At 37.7% G+C, this 22,534-nt stretch overlaps 1 protein-coding gene across 1 annotated transcript in view; it reads right to left on the reverse strand.

Moving 5' to 3' along the window:
* Nucleotides 1-22,534, reverse strand: part of LOC149121110 (EF-hand calcium-binding domain-containing protein 13-like) — a 119,496-nt gene that overhangs the window by 25,320 nt on the left and 71,642 nt on the right. Inside the window, exons 10-14 of the mRNA XM_089318020.1 lie at nucleotides 19,553-20,050; nucleotides 16,703-16,834; nucleotides 12,916-12,987; nucleotides 5,052-5,195; nucleotides 3,620-3,694 (exon numbers count right to left, since the gene is read on the reverse strand). Of these exons, the coding sequence (XP_089174146.1) occupies nucleotides 3,620-3,694; nucleotides 5,052-5,195; nucleotides 12,916-12,987; nucleotides 16,703-16,834; nucleotides 19,553-20,050 (921 nt within the window). The remainder of the gene's footprint in view (nucleotides 1-3,619; nucleotides 3,695-5,051; nucleotides 5,196-12,915; nucleotides 12,988-16,702; nucleotides 16,835-19,552; nucleotides 20,051-22,534) is intronic.

A 22,534-nucleotide genomic window follows, 5' to 3' on the forward strand; every position in this document is an offset into this window, starting at 1 on the left:
TGGACCATCCTCCATTGCCTTCCCGGGCCACAGCAGAGAGCTGGACTGGAAGAGGAGCAACTGGGACAGAACCGGCGCCCCAACTAGGACTAGAACCTGGGGTACCGGCGCCGCAGGTGGAGGATTAGCCTAGTGAGCCGCGGCACTGGCCAGAATGCATGTTTTTAAAGACAGAATTGGTGGGGCCGGAGCTTTGGTACAGTGGGTTAATGCCCTGGCCTGAAGCGCCAGCATCCCACATGGGCGCTGGTTTGAGACCCGGCTGATCCACTTCCAATCCAGCTCTCTGCTATGGCCTGGGAAAGCAGTACAAGATGGCCCAAGTCCTTGGGCCTCTGCACCTGCGTGGGAGACCCGGAAGAAGCTCCTGGCTCCTGGCTTCAGATCAGCACAGCTCCGGCTGTCACAGCTATTTGGGGAGTGAACCATCTGATGGAAGATCTCTCTCTCTCTCTCTATGTAACTCTGACTTTCAAATAAATAAATAAATAAATCTTAAAAAAAAAAAAGAATTGGTAGTATAGTACACTAAAAATAGCTCGATTCCCCTTCAACCTCAAATAAAAACACTATATACCAAACTTTAAAATATCAATAAAAATAGAATTTGATCATGGATTGGAAGGAGAATGAGTTGGATAGGAGAGTAGAAGCAGTGGAGCTAGGGCAATAAGAGGGGGAAAGAGGACAAAGAGGATTCTTAAGTTATGGGCCTAACCAACTGGATGCTAAGCTCAAAAGAAAGGAAAGTCACCAAATGCCAGAAATGAGGAAGAATTGTTAAATATGTATATACCTGAGCTGATGCCACAGTGGTCAGATGGTATGATGTGGAAGTTAAGAAAGCAAGATATATCTGAGCTCTAATCTTAACTCTACCTCTTACCAGCTGTATGACACTATGTAGGGATTTACTTTTTTTCTGATCTCTGTATCTTGGTTTTCTCATTTATAAAATAAACATACTAGAGTTGATATGAAAAATCATTGAGTTAAATAAAAAGTATATGGAACAGTACTGGTAAATCATCAGCACTGAAATACAAGTAACAATAATATAAGTTTAATATAACATTACTATTAATGTGGTGCATGTAAGTCTAAAGTTATAATTGAGATGCCGTCATAAACCCAGGACTCTGGAAAGTCTTCCTGTCTGCAAAATTATGACTAAAATACTTTGGCTTCCATTCCAGGCACATTCAAGAAGAAAGCATGTTCTTCCTGAAGTCTGGACATGGAAAAAACACCTCTAGTGATAATCTAAATCTCAAAGCTACCGTGTGTGAATGTGATGCAAGGTTTCAAATTGAACAATTTACATAATACAAAAATTCCAAACCCTAACCTAACATAAAATAATACAAAAGTTCCATAGGAATTAACATAAAAGTGACACAGCTAATTATTATTATGGGGAAAAAAATAAGTTGGATCCCAATTTCACTTGATACATAAGAAACAATTCCATGTAAAATAAAGACTAAAAGATGAAAATCCTTAAAACTTTTAGAAGAAAATACTGGAAAATTTCTTACTGTCCTCAAAACTGAGGTAGATTTCTGTTTGCTATATAAATCAAAGTTACCTGTTAAATGTGAGAGAGGTAAGGGTTTGGATAGGCTTGGAAGTTTGAGAGAATAGAAATTTTAAATAATTATTTCAAAAAGTGGAAGAATAGCTAACTGTAAAAAAAAATCATAATTCCTGGATAGCACTGAAGGCTAGCAAACAGTGAACACTGATAACCAAAACGCTCTGGTGGTATCCTGAACAATCTACTCAGCTGTGATTTTTCACAGAACAATCTTCTCCTTGTGGTTTTTCTCCAATAATGCCGTCAACCACAAGAAGAAGGCAGGGTTCAATTAGGGCTGAGAGTTTAGCAAGATGGGTGTAACAAAATCACAAAGAAGCAAGAGAGTTTAGCAAAATAGGTATATAAAGAACAAGAATTTAACTGGGGGGCATTGCAGTGGCACAGTAAGTTAGTCCTCCGCCTGTGGTGCCAGCATCTCATATGGGCACCGGTTCTAGTCCTGGCTGCTCCTCTTCCAATCCAGCTGTCTGCTGTGGCCTGGGAAAACAGTAGAAGATGGCCCAAGTCCGTGGGCCCCTGCACCCACATGGGAGACTGGGAAGAAGCACCTGGCTCCTCCTGGCTTCAGATCAGCACAGCTCCGGCCATTGTGGCCATTTGGAGAGTGAACCAACAGACGGAAGACATTTCTCTCTGTCTCTCCCTCTCACTCTATGTAACTCCACCTCTCAAATAAATAAATAAAATCTTTTTTTAAAAAAAAAAGAATTTAACTGGATAAGGATTAAAAGCAAAAATAAGAGGAGGATGGTGGAGAAGGGGAAGGTAGAGGAGTAAACGAGTGGAAGGCACCAATGAGATATATAGAACCAGTAAAGGAGGTATGCCCTGAGCAGTTTGATGAAAAAAAGGGGAAAATGTAAATATAAATATGCATTATTAATAATCAGAAAAATATATAACATAGATTTGATTAAAAATAATATAAAACTCTGTTCTAATAAAATTTTAATATCCATGAAATTGAAATTCCTATGAGAAATGAAATGACAATACAAATAATTTCTTCATCTTTATTGTTGTGCAGTCTTATAGGAGACAAGATTGATTGATTTATATTATGAGGTAAAAATAACTGTTACTTAGAATCTACTACTACCAAGTATTTAAAGATAAAATAATACAATGCTACTTTTAGTCCCAATTTTAAAGTGTTAACTTTATTCCATTAAATATATACACATATGACCCTACATTTCTTTATGGTAAGCTTCTTAATGTAAGACTATATTTTTCATGTTAGCACAGTTACAGCCTAATATAAAGCCTATACATATTAATGGCTCATAAATATTATTGAATAAATTGGAAGACAGAAACAAATACTGAAAAAACAGTTGACACAAGAAAGTCCGCATATTAGTACTCAGCCACTAGATGTCATCACTTTCCCAAAGTGAGAAGACATTTTAACCCTTCCCCAAAAATGAACATTACATACTCAAACAAGGTTCTAGCTTTCTATCACAAGGGTGAGAATGAAAAGTAAGATTATGACAGCTTTTCAATTTACTTGCATGGGGAAGTTATTCTAGAACTAGCATTCAATAATGGAGAAGATTATAACAAACATAGTAGCAGGAAGCTAAACATTCAGCTGCCTAAAGATTGGTCCAATGACTAGCTCTTTCAGTATTTTATACTCTTCTAAAAATCTGCCAAATTGGGGCTGACATTGTGGTATAGTGGGTAAAGCTACTGCCTGCAACGTCAATTCAAGTCCTGGCTGCTCCATTCCAACTTCCTGCTAATGCACCTGGCAAAGTAGCAGAGGACGGCCCATGGGGCCCCTGCGACCATGTGCGAGACCCAGAAGAACCTGGATCCTGGCGTCAGCCTGGCACAGAACTAGTTATTGCAGCCATTTGGGGAATGAACTAGAGAACGGAAGATTTCTTCTCTCTATCTCATCCTCTATCTCTCTTCACTCTGCTTTTCAAATAAATAAAGTAAATCTTTTTTAAAAACCTGTCCACTTGTTTGATCCACAAAAACACATGACATGATGTTCTTACATACGTAATTTTTCAGAGAAGCGGTCTGTGTTGTTCAACATAGTATCAACAAATTCTTTAAAATTCACTGTTTTCGTATCTAAAGGGAAAAAACATTTTCTTCAATATCTTTAAGGATTAAATTATTATCACTAATATCAAATTATGTAAAATAAGTTATATAACCAGGAAAATATAATCAATCAGGTAATATTAACCAATAAAAATACATGGGTATACAGAGAAAATATAATTCAATTTTATGGGCAAAAAATAAACCCTGGGGCTATAGCATTGTGGCACAGCAGGTTAAGCCACCACTTGAGATGCTGGCATCCCATACTGAAGTGCCAGTTTGAGTCCTGGATGCTCTGTTTCTGATACAGCTTCCTGCTAACCTGCAAAGGCAACAGAAGATGGCCCAAGTACTTCAGCCCCTGCCATGTGCAAGACCAGGATCGAGTTGCTGGCTCCTGGCGGCAGCCCCACAGAACTAGTTATTGCAACCATCTGGGAGTGAACTAGAGGATGGAAGACCTCTGTCTCTCTCTCACCCTCTCATTCTCTCTTCATTTTTGTTTTCAAATGAATAAATCTTAAAAAAAAAAAAAAACCTGAAGAACACTAAGAAAATGTATAAAATCCTTCTAGTCCCTTCAAAGTATACAATATTTTAACTTTTAAAATATATTATCTTGTCTTGGTCTTGCAGCAACTCAGTAAGATATGTCAGTGAAGTACCGGTGTCTTATTTTTCAAATTAAAAATATTTTTAATTTAATTAATTTTTTTTTAATTAACGGGGTCGACACTGCAGCTCACTAGGCTAATCTTCCGCCTGCGGCGCCGGCACCCCAGGTTCTAGTCCTGGTTGGGGCGCTGGATTCTGTCCCAGTTGCTCCTCTTCCAGTCCAGCTCTCTGCTGTGGCCCGGGAAGGCAGTGGAGAATGGCCCAAGTGCTTGGGCCCTGCACCCGCATGGGAGACCAGGAGGAAGCACCTGGCTCCTGGCTTCGGATCTGCGCAGTGCGCTGGCCCCAAAGCACTGGCCGTAGCGGCCACTTGGGGATGAACCAACGGTAAAAGGAAGACCTTTCTCTCTGTCTCTCTCTCTTACTGTCTAACTCTGCCTGTCAAAAAAAAAAATAATAATAATAATACATGATAATACAGTTTTTCCTAAGGTCACAGAAGAAATAGAAAATCAGGGATTAGAAGATCTCTTCCACCCAAGCTACCATTCACAATGACATTTTACTACAGAATACTACAGAAGTCATTAAACATTTTAGAAAACACCATTCCTTGATTATATATAATTCTTCATAATACTCCAAATGTTAGAGTTGGTTATTTAAATTCTAAATTTCCTAAGGCCAAACACAAGATTTAATAGAATCAATCTGAGGGAAAAAAAAAATAGCAAACTTTCAGTTTGTCTCAAAATGTGTCACTTACCATCAATCTCAGTCAACTCCCCAATCTTCTCCAATTCTGGCTTAGAAAGGTAAACTCCAAAATTCTGAAGACAGTTATTTAAATCTGCATAACCAACACGTCCATCTTTAATTTTATCAATGGCTTTAATAACATCAGTCAATGCTAAAAACAAAGCAGCAAGTTAATAAGTAAAAAAGAAAATACCAGTAACAAGATGAATTATAGTTCTAAACTGTTAAAAAATATAAATCACTTCAGAAATGTTAAACTAAAAGCATAACCAGAATCTTACATAATACTGAAAATCAATAAGTTTAAAGTCAGTCAAAATATATTGTTCTGTTACTCTACATAAATCTCTTCACCTAAAAAAATTATATTTCCCCAATTTATCCAAGGTAAAATTCCATAGTAGTTTATTTCTCAGTGGCAGAAAAAGAAGCAGAAAACTCTCAATCCCAAATTATAAAATGAGATAAAGGTTTGTTGCATATGTGGTTTGATCGTTGGTAAATTTAATTTAGCTTATCTTCTGTAAATGTAAATATTATTACTTAGAAATAACTTTTCTACAATGATTTTATTTCTACTTTTTGAATTCTTTATTTAGTGGAGGATTATATATTATAAAGGAAATTGAAAGTACATCATTGTAAAAATTAAAGAAAAATAAGAAAGGAAGGAGGCAGAGTGGCAATGAGGGAAGGAGGGAGGGTACAGCGGGAAGCATAATTATGCTCTTAAAACTGTATATATGAAATCATGAAATTTGGTCCCCTTTTACAAATAAAAAATTTTAAGAAGAAAAACAGTAATATATAAAATTTGTTTCCCTTATATAAATAAAAAAAAATTAAAAAGAAATATCTTTGGCCAGCACTGCAGCTCACTAGGCTAATCCTCTGCCTGCGGCGCCGGCACCCCGGGTTCTAGTCCTGGTTGGGGCGCTGGATTCTGTCCCAGTTGCTCCTCTTCCAGTCCAGCTCTCTGCTGTGGCCTGGGAAGGCAGTGGAGGATGGCCCAAGTGCTTGGGCCCTGCACCCGCATGGGAGACCAGGAGGAAGCACCTGGCTCCTAGCTTCGGATCGGCGCAGCACGCCGTCCGTGGTGGCCATTTTGGGGCTGAACCAACAGAAAAAGGAAGACCTTTCTCTCTGTCTCTCTCTCTTTCACTGTCTAACTCTGCCTGTCAAAAAAATAAAAAATAAAAGAAATACCTTCACTAAATATCTTTTTATAATATTTTTCAATTCATACTTCATAAACTTGGGCAGCATTTCCTCCATCAAATTTAAGCTGATAAATTTTTACTATAGTGAAAGCATTCTTTTTTTAAAACTTTTATTTAATAAATATAAATTTTGAAGGTACAACTTTTGGATTATAGCGGTTTTCCCCCCCATAACCACCCTCCCACCCACAAACCATCCCATCTTCTACTCCCTCTCCCATCCCATTCTTCATTAAGATTGATTTTTAATTATCTAGTGAAGTATTCTTAAAGGAAATTATAGGAGCCAGTGTTGTGGCATAGTGGGTTAAGCCACCTCTTGCAATGCCAGTATCTCATGTGAGTGCTAGTTGGAGTTCCAGCTGCTCCAGTTCCGATACAACTCCCTATTAATGCACCTAGGAAAGCAGAGGAAGATGGCCCAAGAAGCAGGGGAAGATGCACCCACATGGGAGAACTGGATGGAATCCCAGGCTCCTGGCTTCAACCTGACCCAGCCAGCCCCAGTCACTCAGTCACTGTGGTCATTTGGGGAGTGAAAAGTTCTCGCGCGCTCGCTCTCTCTCTCTCTTTCTCTCTCTCTTTTTCTTTCTTTCTCTCTTTCACTGTGTAACTCTTTCAAATAAATACATCTTAAAAATAGAAATTATAAATACATCGAATTATTGAAGGGGATCATATTGGAATTCATCTGGTTTAATTTTAAAATTTCAAAGTAAAGGTGATATATTAAATCATTGGAAGGAATATTTCAAAATAGCTAGCAGAGAGCACAAAGAAATGATAAATGTCTGAAGTGGTGGATATGCCAGTTACCCTGACCTCATTGTTACACATCATATGTGGGCATTTAAATATCACACCAACTCCATAAATAAGTACAAATATTAAGTGATAATTAATTTTTTAAATTATGGCAATAAAAAAACAATTTGAAGGGACAGTAAGAAATAATAACACACACACATACACAGAAACTCGAAAAAGCTCATGGGAAATGGAATTAAAAGGTAAGTTTATTTTGCTACCAAAAAAAAAAATTCTTCCTTGATCCAGGTGCATCTAAAGAGCTATACACCTGAAAGCTCTCTTGGCTAAGCATAACATTTAGAGAGAAGTATACTCTCTCTTCTCAAAGTCTGAGAACAGTCTAGAAGCCATCTGGGGAGTGAACCAGCAAAGTCTAGAAGCCATCTGGGGAGTGAACCAGCAAATGGAAGACTCATATTCTCATTCTCATTCTCTCTCTCTCTCTCTCTCTTTCTTCCCTCCTCCCTTCCTTTCTTCTGTCTCTTTCTATATATAACTCTGCCTTTCAAATAAATAAATCTTTCAGAAAAAAAGAGAGGAGAGGCACTATATTATGTCTGCCTCAAGTTTGAAACATGAACCCCAGCAGTATGAAATTGAAGAGAGATAGGGAAGTGACCATTCGCTATCCTCTTTGATCAATTAGAGTGATGTCCAGTGTGACAGAAGTCTGATGTAGTACAAAACAAAGGGACAGATGCAAAAAAAAAAAATGTCAAAGAATCACTAGTTACAGATAGCAAGAACTACAGGAGCACTACTCTGAAGTAATCCAACCAATGCTAATAAGCTGAGGTAGCAAACACATCGTGTAAAGATGATAATCCTGAATTTACTTAACTATAAAAGAAACAACTGGAATGAAATTATTAGCATGCTAAAATCTACATAAAATCCAAATTTAAACTTTAAGTTAATGAATATAATTTTTTCTGAAGTTTTTACAATTTTTAAATGTTTATTTTTTGAGAGGCAAGTGGAGTGAGAGAAACCAAAAGAGAGAGCACCCACCCACTGTCCACTCCTCAAATGCCTGTATTTCTGAAGCTAGAAGCCAAGAGTTCAAAATGGGCCTCCCACATGAGTGGCAGGAACTCAACCACTTCAGCCATCACCTGCTGCCTCTCACAGTGCACAGTGACAGGAAGCAGGATTTGAGAGTGGAGTCAGGATTCCAACTCAGGTGCTCCAATGTGAGATGCAGGTGGCCCAAGAAGCATCATAACTGCTACACCAAATATCTGCCGCTGAACTTTTCAGTAAATCAAATAAAAAAATTAATCCAAATTTAGAAATTTTGAAAAATTACAGGACTTCAAGTAAACATTAAAGTATGTTTCAGTTAAAAACCATGGGATCATTTCAATAGATACAGTATTTGATAAAATTCAACAAGAATTAATAATAACCCTCAACAAACTAAGAAAAAAGAAAAACTTCCTCAACCTGACAGAGGGTTTCTATAAAAATTCCATATCTGAATCCAGCACTATGGTGTAGTGGGCTAAGCTTCTGCCTCCAGCACCAGCATCCCATGTGGGTGCCAGTTCTAGTCTCAGCTGCTCCTCTTCTGATCCAGCTCTCTGCTATGGCCTGGGAAAACAGTGGAAGATGGCCCAAATATTGCATCCCTGCACCCACAGGGGAGACCCAGAAGAGGTTCCTGGCTCATGGCTTTGGGTTGGTCCAGTTCCAGCCATTGCAGCCATTTGGGGAGTGAACCAGCTGATGGAAGACCTTTTTCTCTGTCTCTCCCCGTCTCTGTCTGTAACTCTACCTCTCAAATAAATAAATAAAATCATTTAAAAAAAGAAAGAAAATAAAATTCCACATCTAAAACTATATTAATTGTAAGAAGCTAACTGCTTTCCCACTATCAGGAGCAAGAGAAAATGTCTAATCTTATCCTTTCTATTCAACTTTAAATTATCCTGGAGGTCTAGTAAGTATAATAAGAAAAGAGAAAAAAAAGTAAGGACATCCAAATTGGAGAGGAAAAAGTAGATCTATTTTAATCCACAGAAGACATGACCTAATACATAGAAAACAATAATGAATCAAAAATTTACTAGAACAAATAAGTTTTCTAAGGTCTTAAGAAATAGGATAAATATACAAAAGTCAAGTATATCTCTATGTAATAGCAATAAACAACTTCGATATGAAAACAATTCCATTCCTGTTATCAAAAAGAATAAGATGTTTAGAGATTAACATAACAAAAGAAACGTAAGACTTGCACACTGAAAATTAAAACATTGCTGAAAAATTTAAAAACATCTATAAGAATGGAAAAACATTCCATGTTTGTGAATTAGAACACTCAATATCATCAAGGCAAATCTCCTCAAATTCACCTCTAAATTCAACCCAATCTCTGTCAAAGCTCTAGCAATAAATTGGTCAAGTTAATCCTAAAATATATATGGAAATGCAAAGCACCTAACATAGCCAAAACGATTTGAAAAACAACAAAGTTGGCCTTTACACTACCTGACTAATACTGTGTCATACTGGCCCAGTAATAGGAATATACATCAACAGAACACAATTTAGAATTCAAAAATAAACTCATATTTATTATCAACTGATTTTTCAACAAAAGTTCCAAGACAAATAAATGGGGGAAAGGATAGTCTTTCAACAAATAGTATTGAGACAACTGGGTATTCACATACAAAAACTGATGTGGGGGGGCAGAAATTGTAGCACAGCAACTTAATTCACTGCTTAAGATGCCAGTACCCCATATCAGGATTCCTGGTTTGAGTACTGGCTCTTCCATGTTTCAGATGCAGCTTTCTGCTAAATAAGCTAGAGACAGAAAGACAAATGCCACATAGTCTACTTCATAAGTGACAGCTGAAAAAAATCAGAACACAGAATGTTGATTACTAGAGACTGGGAGGATTGGGAGAGTTAGAAGGATTTGGATTAAAAAAAAAGTAGGAGAAGCTAGATGTAGTTCATTAATTGTGACAAGTATATGAGATGTTAATAATAAGAGAAGCTATTTGTAGGGTATATGAGAACTCTTTGTATTATTGTTTTACCATTTTTGTTTTACAAATTTAAAACTATTCTGAAATGAAATGTTTAATAAAAGTTTTTTTTCAAATGCATTTTCAAACTGAGACCCCAGCTCCTGCATCCAGGTCCGTACTTGCAAACTGAGGGTTTGAACCCTCGATAGCCAGGTGATCCCACCAATCCTCCTCCAGTTCCCAAGAGAAAGCAGAGAAAGACTCCAGCTACTGCACAGTGGACAGGAGAGGTGAAAGGATCTTGCCTTGGGTGTCAGACGCAGGTCCATTGCCTTGAGATCCAGCATCTGATAAAGCCCCAATTACTCTGCTCACCCACATCCCTGGCCAGTGCTATTCAGACTAAGCCTCTAGACTTGCCCAACATCAGGCATAATGGACTTACTCTGGCACATATTGCCACAAGTCTCAAGCAGGTCTGGCATGTGCCCCCAAGACTTTAAGGGACCCAGTGATTGTCAGAGCAGGTCTAGTGGTCCTGCGGGCACTGGCCCATGGATGGGGTATTAGGATCTGCTCAATGTTGAGTTTTACCAGGTTGGCACTGGGTCCCTAAGCAGCCCTGTGGTTCCTTGCTGTATGCCTAGACGGAAGTAGTCCCTTAGCTGCTCAGGCAGGCACTAGGTAAGTAACATCTGGCTCTCACAGTCACCAGACCCCATGCAAACTTGGGAGTGCATGCATACCAGGCACATGTGAGGTTAGCATTATGGCACATACAGGACATAGATCTCCACTTGATACTGGGGCAAATCCAGAGAGTCCCTAAACAGGCACTGGCATTAGGATCTTCCCAGTGTTGGAATTTACTAGCCTAACACTGAGTCCCAAGACACAGTCCTGTGGCTGCTTACTGTCTGTCCAGGGATGGAGGAGGGTGAAAAGGATACTGCAACTGGTTGCAGGGTGAATCACACCTCAGTCTCACAGTCACTGGGTCCCTTGATTGAATGGAAGATCCCTCTCCCTCTCCCTCTCCCTCTACTTCTCCCTCTCCCTCTGCCTTTCAAATAAATTTTTTAAAAATAAATCTTAAAAAAATATGTTTAATACTTTACTTTACTTCCACCAGAAATAACAAATGAAATGTTTGGGATACACAGCAGACTCAAAGAATGACAAATGCCCTAAACAGCACTCTGGCCTCAGTGTCAGCCCTTAAAGCATTCAGATTTTCTAAAAAGCCCATGAGAGTTTCTCAGGCATGGAGAGCCAGGACACTGTGGCAAAAAATGACCTAAATGAAAGATCTCTGTGAGTGAGATCCCAGTGGAAAAACGGGCCATCAAAGAAGGAAGTACCTTTCTCTGAAGGGAGGAGAGAACTTCTACTTTGATTATAGCCTTGTCTAAATAAGGTCGGAGTTTGTGAACTCAAGAGGCTTCCATAGCCTTGGCAGCTTATGACAAGAGCCTCGGGTGATTATGGATGTCATAAATAAGAGTGTCAATTGTTAAATCAACAATAGGAGTCACTGTGCACTTGCTCTCCATGCAGGAACTCTGTGCTTAATGTGTTATACTATGAGAATTAATGGTAAAACTAGTCTTCAAAAAGTACTTTATACTTTGTGTATCTATGTAGGTGCAAGCTGTTGATATCTTTACTTAGTATAAAGTTGATCTTCTGTATACAAAGATAATTAAAAATGAATCTTAATGAAGAATGGGATGGGAGAGGGACTAGGAGAAGGGATGGTTTGTGGGTGGGAGGGTAGTTATTAGAGGAAGAACCACTATAATCCAAAAGTTGTACTTTTTAAATTTATATTTATTAAATAAGTTTTCTATAAAAAATGAAAATGTAGCTTTTAAAACAAGGCTCTTCATTAGGTATAAAGGGAAGTCTCTTTCTATTAATATTTACTCATCTGGGAATCTTTAGGAAAGAGACCAAAAGATTATCTTAAGCATATAAATAATGTTCATTTCTTTTTTCATCTTACTAAAAATATATTTGTCTGTAAAAAAAAAAAATTGTAGAGGCCGGCACTGTGGTATAGCATGTAAAGCATCCCATTTGGGTGCTGGTTCAAGTCCCGGCTATTCCATTTCCAATCCATCTCTCTGCTATGGCCTGGGAAAGCAGTAGAAGATGGCTCAAGTCCTTGGGCTCCTGCACCTGTGTGGCAGACCCGGAAGAAGTTCCTGGCTCCTGGCTTAGAATTGGTACAGCTCCGGCCATTTCAGCCAACTGGGGAGTGAACCAGCAGATGGAAGACCTCTCTCTCTTTGCCTCTCCTTCTCTCTGTGTGTAACTCTGACTTTCAGATAAATAAATAAATCTTTAAAAAGAAAAAAGGATTGTGAGCAAAACAAAAATACCTAAATTGTTGTGATGGTTGCACAACTCTATAAATTTAATACAAATCAGTGAATGTGTGAATTTTATGTATGTAAATTGTACCTTTGTAATTCTATTTCAAAAAACATTCTAAAACACAGGTGAGCCAAACTGATATTTCATTCAAGCAAGTTCCCTACAAAAATTCAAATAGCAAATCACCCATCAATTCCATCAATAGAGTTAATTACCTTTTTACCTCATTATCATTAGTATTAACAGCACATTTATACAGCATTTTTCAGTTTGTAAAAACAAGATGACAACTCTGTGAGATAAACAGTTTAGCTATTATTATCTTGAAAGAGCAAAATTTAAAAGCTGGCCATTGACTTGTCTAAGAGCCACAGGAATATTAAATATCTATCCAAAAGCAAGCCCATTTATATTGAACATAATTCTCAACCTAACTGTTCTTCCCTTCAAATTATTTTAAAATGCATTTCCTACCTACCATCATATTCAAGAAGACTTTGTTCCTTGGAGACAGTACTCAAAGAGTCATCTAACTTCACCATTCCACTTTCTGTAAAATACAGAGTTCAGATTACATATTCTGTTGATTGTTACACAAAAGGTATATTCACATTTTTCCCAAGAAATCTTTTATTTAATGAGTACAAATTTTGTAAGTACAACTTTAGGAATATAATGTTTGTTCCCACCATACCTGCCCTCCCACCCCTCCTCCTCTTTCTCTCCCATTCCCAGTCCCATTCTCCATTAATGAGTTGCTTTATTAATTTTGTTGATATTGTACAAGTACATCTTTAATCTTTCATGTGATTTGGGTACTTTCATTATCTTTTGCCTGTTTCCATCTCACACACCCAGCTATTTGTTCACTTGATGAAGAATAATTTTTAAGCCTTTGAGATAAGGAAATCAGCAGCATTTAAAATGATTTACTACATGTTAGTGATAGTCAATGCAATGTTAATAACAATAATATACTAGTAGCATACGTTCATTAGCTGTTTATCCTGGTATAAATCACTTTACTCATGAGTATTAGCTCATGACATTCCTACAACACTGTAGGGTTTGGCTATGATTCTTCTTGTTTTGCAGATGATGGAAGTTAGGTTGAGAGAAGATAAATCACTTTTCCATAGTCACCTAAACTGGTTAAGTAGTAGAACAGGTTGTATACTCAGAATGGATCCAGAAAGGGCATCCTTAGCCATTAGGTACTACTTAATGATTTTAACCTGGGGTCTTTCCCAGATCTCCTATCATGTGCAGCTTTGGCAAGAACACTTGCTCTCCAGGCTTTGTCTAGTCCTATTTTGGTGGGTGTTTGCTGTGGTCCAATTAGTGCCTAAAGTAAGGGGCAACTGTCTCTGAACTCATTTCAGTTCTGATATGAATCAATGACATGCAAATAGTTGTACCAGAAGTAAAAGCAACAGCTTTCACATTTGCCCTATTTCAAAGTCAGATGCTTTAATGAATGTTTTTAAGCATACATTTCCCAGGGATATCAACTGGAACTCAGAATGTAATTGCTCTTGAAAATGTTATTGAATAAGTTCTGATTCCTTAGCTCTGAGTTTCCAAATGAAGAATCTGGGGAAATTGTGGCTAAGTGTGGAAGGGAAACCCTTGAAAGATTCCATAAATTTATATTCTTAGATTCGGTCAAGATGACCTTCTATCTATGGAGGCATGGAAGAGCATAACAGTTAAGAGCATGGGTTGTAGAACCAGACAGATGTAGAGACTGCTCATGCAATCCAAGGCATGTTACCAGCCGTTCTCAATCTTTTTTAATTTTTTTGTAAAATATGGATAACAAATAGTGCCTACTACCTACCAGAATTGCCATGGCAGTACCTAGCAGGGCAGCACTCAGCTGAGATCCATGCCTCACATCATATGGACTCTGAATGTATTGGTGGCTACCCCTGAAATGAATCTTTAGTGTGTAAGGCATGGCAACAACAGGGCTCCAAAGTTTCTTATGTCCTGAGATAAACACAGAGTCTGTGACTGTGTGGAGGGAAGGAAGTGGCATATTCTGCGGAAGGCAGAGACTTCATTTTGTAGTGCCTACCGCAGCCATATTTTTACAGCTTGCTTGGGATGCTAAGTGGGATCCATGGAAGGGGAAGTTGAATCAGCCCAGACTCTGTAAAGGCCTCTCTTGATGGACTACTCAGAATGTGTGACTTGGAGGGCAAGGTCAATGTGGTGACCCCAACTGTTCCCTGGGACAGAAACAATGGGTGGTGTTAGGATCCAAACATAGATGGTATGGATGTCATTTAGGGAAACCAGTTCTGGAGGCTGTCAGGAACGGGAAGGTCCCTTGAGGTGAGCTCAGAGGCAGCCCCTGGATGTCAGCCTTCTTAGTATATTCACATTTTAATACAACTCTTAAAAAATTTATTTGACCCATAATTTCATCATCTTATTTCTTCTGTCTCCTAAGATGAGCCTTTCTAAATTATATCTGTTCATTTCAACAATTAATGAGAACATTTTAGTGCAAATAACTATGTGAGGGATGAAAAACACAAAAATAAGTGAAATATAGCCCTTGTTTTTTCAGTATCTATTACATGCAAAGAACTGAACTAGGTACTAAGTTCCTGATTGAAATAGGGAAAACTAAGATGTCCTGATGAACCAGGAGAAAGGAAATCTTTCACAGCATCATGAAAATCTATTCTATTTGTTATCTGTTAAGACACTTTGGCATTAATAACTAGCCCTGACAAACTCAATTATCCCCATTGCTACCCTTCATATCCAGGTGGTCCAATAAACCTTACCATTTCTGATGACCATACCATTTCTGACCATACCATTTCTGACAAGCATCAAAAAAGCTCAATAATTAAAGTATCACTCATTCCATAAATATAAAAGGGAACTTCAAAATGCTTGTAAGAAAGTGAATTAAAGATGTTTATTTTGGGGCAAATAAAATTTGAAATATATGCACAGTTTTTTCATAATACACCCTGAATTATTCAACAAGGTCTTAGAAAATGCTTATTCTGATAAAACTGTATATGAACTTCAAATTTTTGCACCAAAATAAGCTTACCTTTTAATTCTAATTTGGCCATGAATATTTTGAAATCCTCTTATATTTTATTTAATTAAATCTCCTTTCCTATTTATTTTAGCCAAGAAATTGCTGCCAGATTCTCAAAATTCATCTCTGATATTATACCTAAGTCAGTGTTTGCATAAAATGTCGCCTCTTTCCTCTCTTTAACTGAAATGTTGTAGAAATGTCTTAGTTACTAATAAATTCTTTAATACAAAAACCATCCCTAGAAACTTAAACTCTATCTTGAACTTAGGCTGGTGGTTGAGATATGCTATTTAACATCTAGAGGCCAACAGATTGCTTTGATTATCACTAGCTCTAAATTCTCTCCACATTTTGGACCCTCCAATTATTTCTTCTTGAATCCCTAGGATGTTTGCTTATAGATTCTTGTACCATTGGATATTGTGGTCTTACTGCCTGAACCTATCTACAACTTCTCCTACTACCCATCCATCCTACCCTAGAAGACATAGCCACAAGTAGTGATGAAGAGTCCAAATGGCACAATCCTGAGATATGAAAAGCATAGCCCCGGGGCCAGAGCTGTGATGTAGCAGTTAAAGCCACCACCTGCAGTGCCGGCATCCCATATGGGCACCAGTTAGAGTCCTGGCTGCCCCACTTCTGATCCAGCTCTCTGCTATGGCCTGGGAAAGCAGTAGACAATGGCCCAAGGCCTTGGGCACCTGTACCTGCGTAGGAGACCAGAAGAAACTCCTGGCTCCTGGCTTCAGATCGGCACAGCTCCGGCCGTTGCAGCCATCTGGGGAGTGAACCAGCAGATGGAAGACCTCTCTCTCTCTGTGCCTCTGCATCTGCCTCTGCCTCTGCCTCTCTGTAACTCTGACTTTCAAGTAAACAAATAAAATCTTCGAAAGAAAGAAAGAAAGAAAGAAAGAAAGAAAGAAAGAAAGAAAGAAAGAAAGAAAGAAAGAAAGAAAGAAAGAAAGAAAGAAAGAAAAGCATAGCCCTGCTAAACCAATCCTCTAGGTCAGAGTTTCTATATGTTTCCTTCAGCTACTTTCCATTTTTATATCTGCTCTTTCTGAATATTCTCTAGAATGGGTCATTTTCTGTCCCACTCCTAATTAAGAAAAATTTCTCTAATATTTAATACTATCCCATAAAAATATCTAATTTTCTCAAAAAAGAGTTGTTATTATCAGTCTCTCACCATCTCTAGTTTTTGCCAGATTCTTCTGGAACTCTTCATCTAATGTAGGAATTCCTGTTGAAGGCAAAGTGGACTGAAGTTCTTCTGCAGCAATGTAATCTCGGAATTCACTGATAGCTTCACAGACATTTTCTAAAACTCAAAATATAGAGGGAATTACTAAGCAACAGAATTTATGCTTCTAAAGCAAAGATTGGCACCTAAAATCTTTATCTAGTAACCAGAGAACAAGTTTAATCTAGTAAATATTACCTTATAGAAAAACTACTTTTCTTTCTTTATTCCTATTCTATCTTACATTATATTTTATCTTTCTCTTACAGCTCAAACCCAAAACTGTCTTGAAATACTATAAATGTTTATAAACCATTTGTTTGGAAGAACAGCCTGTTGCAGCAACTGAGTCAATATTTCTTGCTTATCATTAAAATATAAAGAAGTCCAAGACATCAAATATATTGTTTAACTCCAGAACTCTAAACAAAAATTAAAAGTTCTCCCCTTTCCCATAAATTTATTGCACCATGTTTTTAGTTTACAAACTTCAAAAAATAATATCCATAAGGAGATACACATGGACATAACTAGCCTCCTGTTATGAGATGAGCATAATAATTATTTCTCTGGTATTCTGGCCAAAATGCATAGCTGCAATTTATTTACAAAAAAGTATAAAGGGAGGCTGGCATTTTAGCACAGTAGGTAAAGCCACCACCTGTAATGCTGGCATCCCATATTAGCGCTGGTTCGTGTCCTGGCAGCTCCTCCTCTGATCCAGCTCTCTGCTTATGTCCTGAGAAAGCAGTGGAAGATGGCCTAACTGCTTGAGCGCCTGCACCCATAAGGGAGACCCGGAAGAAGCTATTTGCTCCTGGCTTCGGATCAGCCCAACTCCAGCCATTGCAGCCATTTGGGGAGAAAAGCAGCGGATGGAAGACCTTTCTCTCTGTCTCTGCTTCTCTCTGTCTGTAACTCTGCCTCATAAATAAATAAATAAATAAATAACATGATTAATTTTATATTTTATAATAGGTATCATGCTAAGGATTAAAGGAGGCCAAGTTTAGAAACAAGGAGACATTTTGGAAACATGTAGTAATCTTGGCTAAAAATGATATGTTGCACTAAGGCACTGACTCTTGGGATGTAAAGAAGGGGGCACGTATGAGATTGAAGAGGTCAAACCTCATCATTGTTTGATTAAGTCAGCAAAGGAAGAGAATGGCTCAGCTCTGCCATTGCAGCTATTTGGGAAGTGAACCAGTGGATAGAAAACCTTTCCTTCTGTCTCTCCCTCTGTCTGTCTGTAACTTTACCTCGCAGATAAATAAATAAATAATTTTAAAAAATAAATAAATAAATCTTATATATATATATATATGGAAAATCTAAAATGAGGGATGAGGGATATTATACAAAATAATTAGTCAATATTCTTCAAATATGCCAAGGTTATGAAACATTAAGGAAGCATCCAGATTGGAGAGGATTAAGAATACATGATAACTAAATATAATGTGTAACCCTGGATCAGACATCCTGGACCAGAAAAGGGATATTCATAGAATAACTGACAAAATTTGAATATATATCTACAGATTAGTAAATAGTCTTATATAATTGTATTGTATTAATTCCCTGGTTTAAACCATTGTATTGTGGTTATATTAGATCCTAATACTTGGGAAAACTAAATAAAAATATATAGGAAAATGTCTTTAGTATCTGTACAACTCTCATGAATATAAAATCACTTTAAATGAAAAATTAGAAAAAAATTAATTTAAATTATTAAAACAGTTATATTTCAAAGATTCCCAATTATTGTCCATCTATTTGGGAAATTTATACCCAATAAATTATTTAATACTTTTCTGTGTAGAGAAGATTAATTATAGCAGTGGTAAGTGACATCATTGGACTTTAGTGACACCTCTTCTGCCTACTAGCCAAATATCTACTGTTGCATTATTCCTTTATCCTAAGGCTCTAATTTTAATTGAAATACAAAGAACACTCAGGAAAAAAAATGAGGCACAGAATAACAGCAGTGCATTGGTAAAGAAAACAGAATGAACATACCTGTGCCTCCTTAATAGAGAATCTCTTTTTTAACTGAGTAACTTGAATTATGTATTAGAATGATTAAAGTTTTCAGTAAGCATTCATTTAAACCATCACATTCACTATTAAATGCCAATTTTTAAAAGGCCAGTAAGCTTCTTCAAATAAAATAAACATGATTTAATTAACGTAAGCAAAGGGCATAGGAAGGAATATTTAGCTAGATTTCATACACAGCACTTCTGTTATGGAAGTAACACAAATGGATAGAACATTATATTAGTTGGGAAACCATTGCTCATCTTTGAAGACCATAAAGTCTTAGAGATCTGAAATGTACCAAATTAATTATTTTCTCTTGATATTCTCCATAAGAGATAATACTTGAAGTACGATTATGTGTTTAAATAATGGAACTGTATGAAAAAAAATGACACACACTTCCTACCTATCTGTTTAAATTTTTAAAATTTTTCTACCTGTATAAATTTTTATGAAATAAAAATTTCTTGAGGAAAACAGGTCCTCTACTTTCTAGGGAACTCGAATGACTCCAATTAATCACTGAACAAGTTTCTTAAAGTTAGTCTCCCTTAAAAGAGACACCTGGAAAGCAACTGCCATCAAAACCACAGCATTACATACATTAGCCATGTATCAGAAGTGGTAATTCCCCTGATATTAATCATTGAAGAGCTCACATTTAATAACTGATTCACTCTGCTTATTTCTGTGATAACTGATGAACTCAAGGACCTATAATCTGAACCTGACGTAGGTACTGACCTGGAGTATTAACTGCAGCTTTGTCTTTAGAAGAAACTTGTTTTAGGAGGTTGAGATGCTTTCTGAGAGCTGGATTCTGAAGCTTGGGAATACTAGAAATATCACTTTTACCCAGGGACTTATTGAGGCTTGTAATACTCTTCAAGCTTTGTGGTGTAACTTTTGAGTCAGGAAATTCAGCCTTCTCTGAATGCTTTTGTAAGTTTATAACATTTAATGGATATGGTTCCTGGAATCCTGTGTTACTGCTATCAATTCCACCCAGGAATTTTTTTCCTTGCCATATATTTTTTGCTCTTTTAAATTCAAAGCCATCATTTTCCCCCATTAATTTACTATGATGCTGGAGGGGGGTTTTATTCAGCTTTTTGGATCCTGAAGATTCAGACAGTTTGGAAGGTAGACTTCTTTTCCTCTTATGTTTTAAATAGCGTTCTGCTACACTTGGTAACTTTCTTTTTGAAGCAGTTTCATCCAAGGTTGACCCATCCATAATTGCTAGGTAAGAGAAACATATTTAATTATTTCATTTATCTTTATAATTTGCAATATAGTTCAAAAATTTCAGGTAATAATATCATTAAAGCCATTCAGGAAATTTCCATTTGCTTAAACATATAAAAGAGTTTAGCAAGTTAAACTAATAAACAGAGCTGATGATCAAAACACTAAACTACTAACTCGCTAAATATAGCCTTTTTTTTTTTTTTAACAGGCAGAGTGGACAGTGAGAGAGAGACAGAGAGAAAGGTCTTCCTTTGCCATTGGTTCACCCTCCAATGGCCGCCGCACCGGCGCGCTGCAGCTGGCGCACCGCGCTGATCCGATGGCAGGAGCCAGGAGCCAGGTACTTCTCCTGGTCTCCCATGGGGTGCAGGGCCCAAGCACCTGGGCCATCCTCCACTGCACTCCCGGGCCACAGCAGAGAGCTGGCCTGGAAGAGGGGCAACCGGGACAGAATCCGGCGCCCCGACCGGGACTAGAACCCAGTGTGCCGGCGCCGCTAGGCGGAGGATTAGCCTAGTGAGCCGTGGCGCCAGCCCGCCTGTTGTTTTAATATATTTAAATATGTCCATTGGAAGCCATTTAAAGACACACTGGAAAAAAGTAGTAGCCTACTGAAGCACATAGTTGCTATTTATGCCCAATTTAGAAAGATAACAGATAACAAGCTAATACAGATAAAAATCCCGTAGTTATATCAGTGCACAACTATGAGAAAGTTGCAGGGGAGAAATTTTTATTTATAAAAAACATTACAAGTAATTACTCTCCAAAGTATTTTTAGCCTTCATAAACAGAGGGCAAGAATATGCATAAAATAACATATTTGGAAAAATATTAATTCAATATCCTAACTGGGAAATTCATTTATAAAACAAATGTTAATGGATCTAAAGGAAGACATAAACTCCAATATAATAATAATGCAAGACTTCAACATCCCATTTTCATTAATGGAGAGATAATCCAGACCAAAAAAATCAACAACAACAACAAAAAAGACATAATCTGCACTATAAAACAAATGGATCTACTAGACATCTACAGAACATTCCATCCCACAGCTGAAGAATACAGAATTAAGCTGTATATTAACAACAACAAAAAATCTAGAAAATATACAAACATATGGAGACTGAACAATATGCTCCTAAAAGAGCAGTGGGTCATACAAGAAATAAAACAGAAATTAAAAATGCCTTGAAATGAATGAAAATTAAAGCACAGCATATCAAAACTTACAGGATACAGCAAAACTAGTGTCAAGAGGAAAGTTTAGGGGCTGGCATTTTGGCACAGTGGGTAAAGCTGCCGCCTACAAGCCAGCATGCCATATGGGTGCCAGTTCATGTCCAAGCTGCTCCACTCCCAATCCAGCTTCCTGCTAATGGTCTGGGAAAAGCAGCAGCAGATGATCCAAGTGCTTGAGCCCCCATCACCCATGTAAGAGACCTAGATGAATCTTCTGGCCCCTGGCTTCAGCCTGGCTGTGCCCTGGCCTTTGCAGCCTCTTAGGAAGTTTACCAGCAGATGGAAGGTATCTGTCTCTGTCTCCTCCCTTCTCTCTGTAACTCTAACTTTCAAATAAATCAATCAATCTTAAAAAAATAGAAGGGGAAGTTTATAACAATAAGTGCCTACATCAAGAAATTGGAATGATCTAACAATGCTCAAAATGTCCTAGGGAAAAAAAGAACAAACCAAACCCCAAATTTATAGAAGGAAATGAATAATAAAAGAGAATAAATAAATAAAAATTTTAAAACATACAAATATATAGTGAAATGACAAGCTATTTTTTTTTAAATAAGCAAAATCGGGGACAGCGTTGTGGCAGAGCGGGTTAATGCCCTGGCCTGAAGCTCCGGCATCCCATATGGGTGCCAGTTCTAGTCCCAGTTTTTCCTCTTCCAGTCCAGCTCTCTGCTATGGCCTGGGAAAGCAGTAGAAGATGGCCCAGTTCCTTGGGCCCCTGCACCCACATGGGAGACCTGGAGGAAGCTCCTGGCTCCTGGCTTCAGATCGGCGCAGCTCCAGCCATTGCGGCCATCTGGGGAGTGAACCAGTGGATAGAAGACCTCTCTCTCTGTCTCTGCTTCTCTCTGTAACTCTATTAAATAAATAAAATAAATCTTAAAAAAAAAGAAAAAATAAACACAATTGATAAACTATTGGCCCGACCAACCAAAAGAGTAGGGAGAAGACCCAAATTTTAAAAATCAGAGATGAAAAAGGAGATGCTACAGCTGATACCACAGAAACACAAAGAACAATTAGGAACTACTACAAATAGCTATATGCCAACAAATTGGGAAATCTAGAAGTAATGGATAGATTTCTGGGCACATATAATTTATCAAAATTGAGGCACAAAGACATAGGAAACCTGAATAGACCAAAAACCAGCACTGAGATGAATCAGTAATAAAGAGCATCCCAACAAAGAAAGGCCCAGGACCAGATGGCTTCACTTCTGAA

Source organism: Oryctolagus cuniculus, chromosome 17, assembly GCF_051225735.1.
Source record: "Oryctolagus cuniculus isolate XC-2025 breed Fujian yellow rabbit chromosome 17, ASM5122573v1, whole genome shotgun sequence".
Taxonomy (NCBI): domain Eukaryota; kingdom Metazoa; phylum Chordata; class Mammalia; order Lagomorpha; family Leporidae; genus Oryctolagus; species Oryctolagus cuniculus.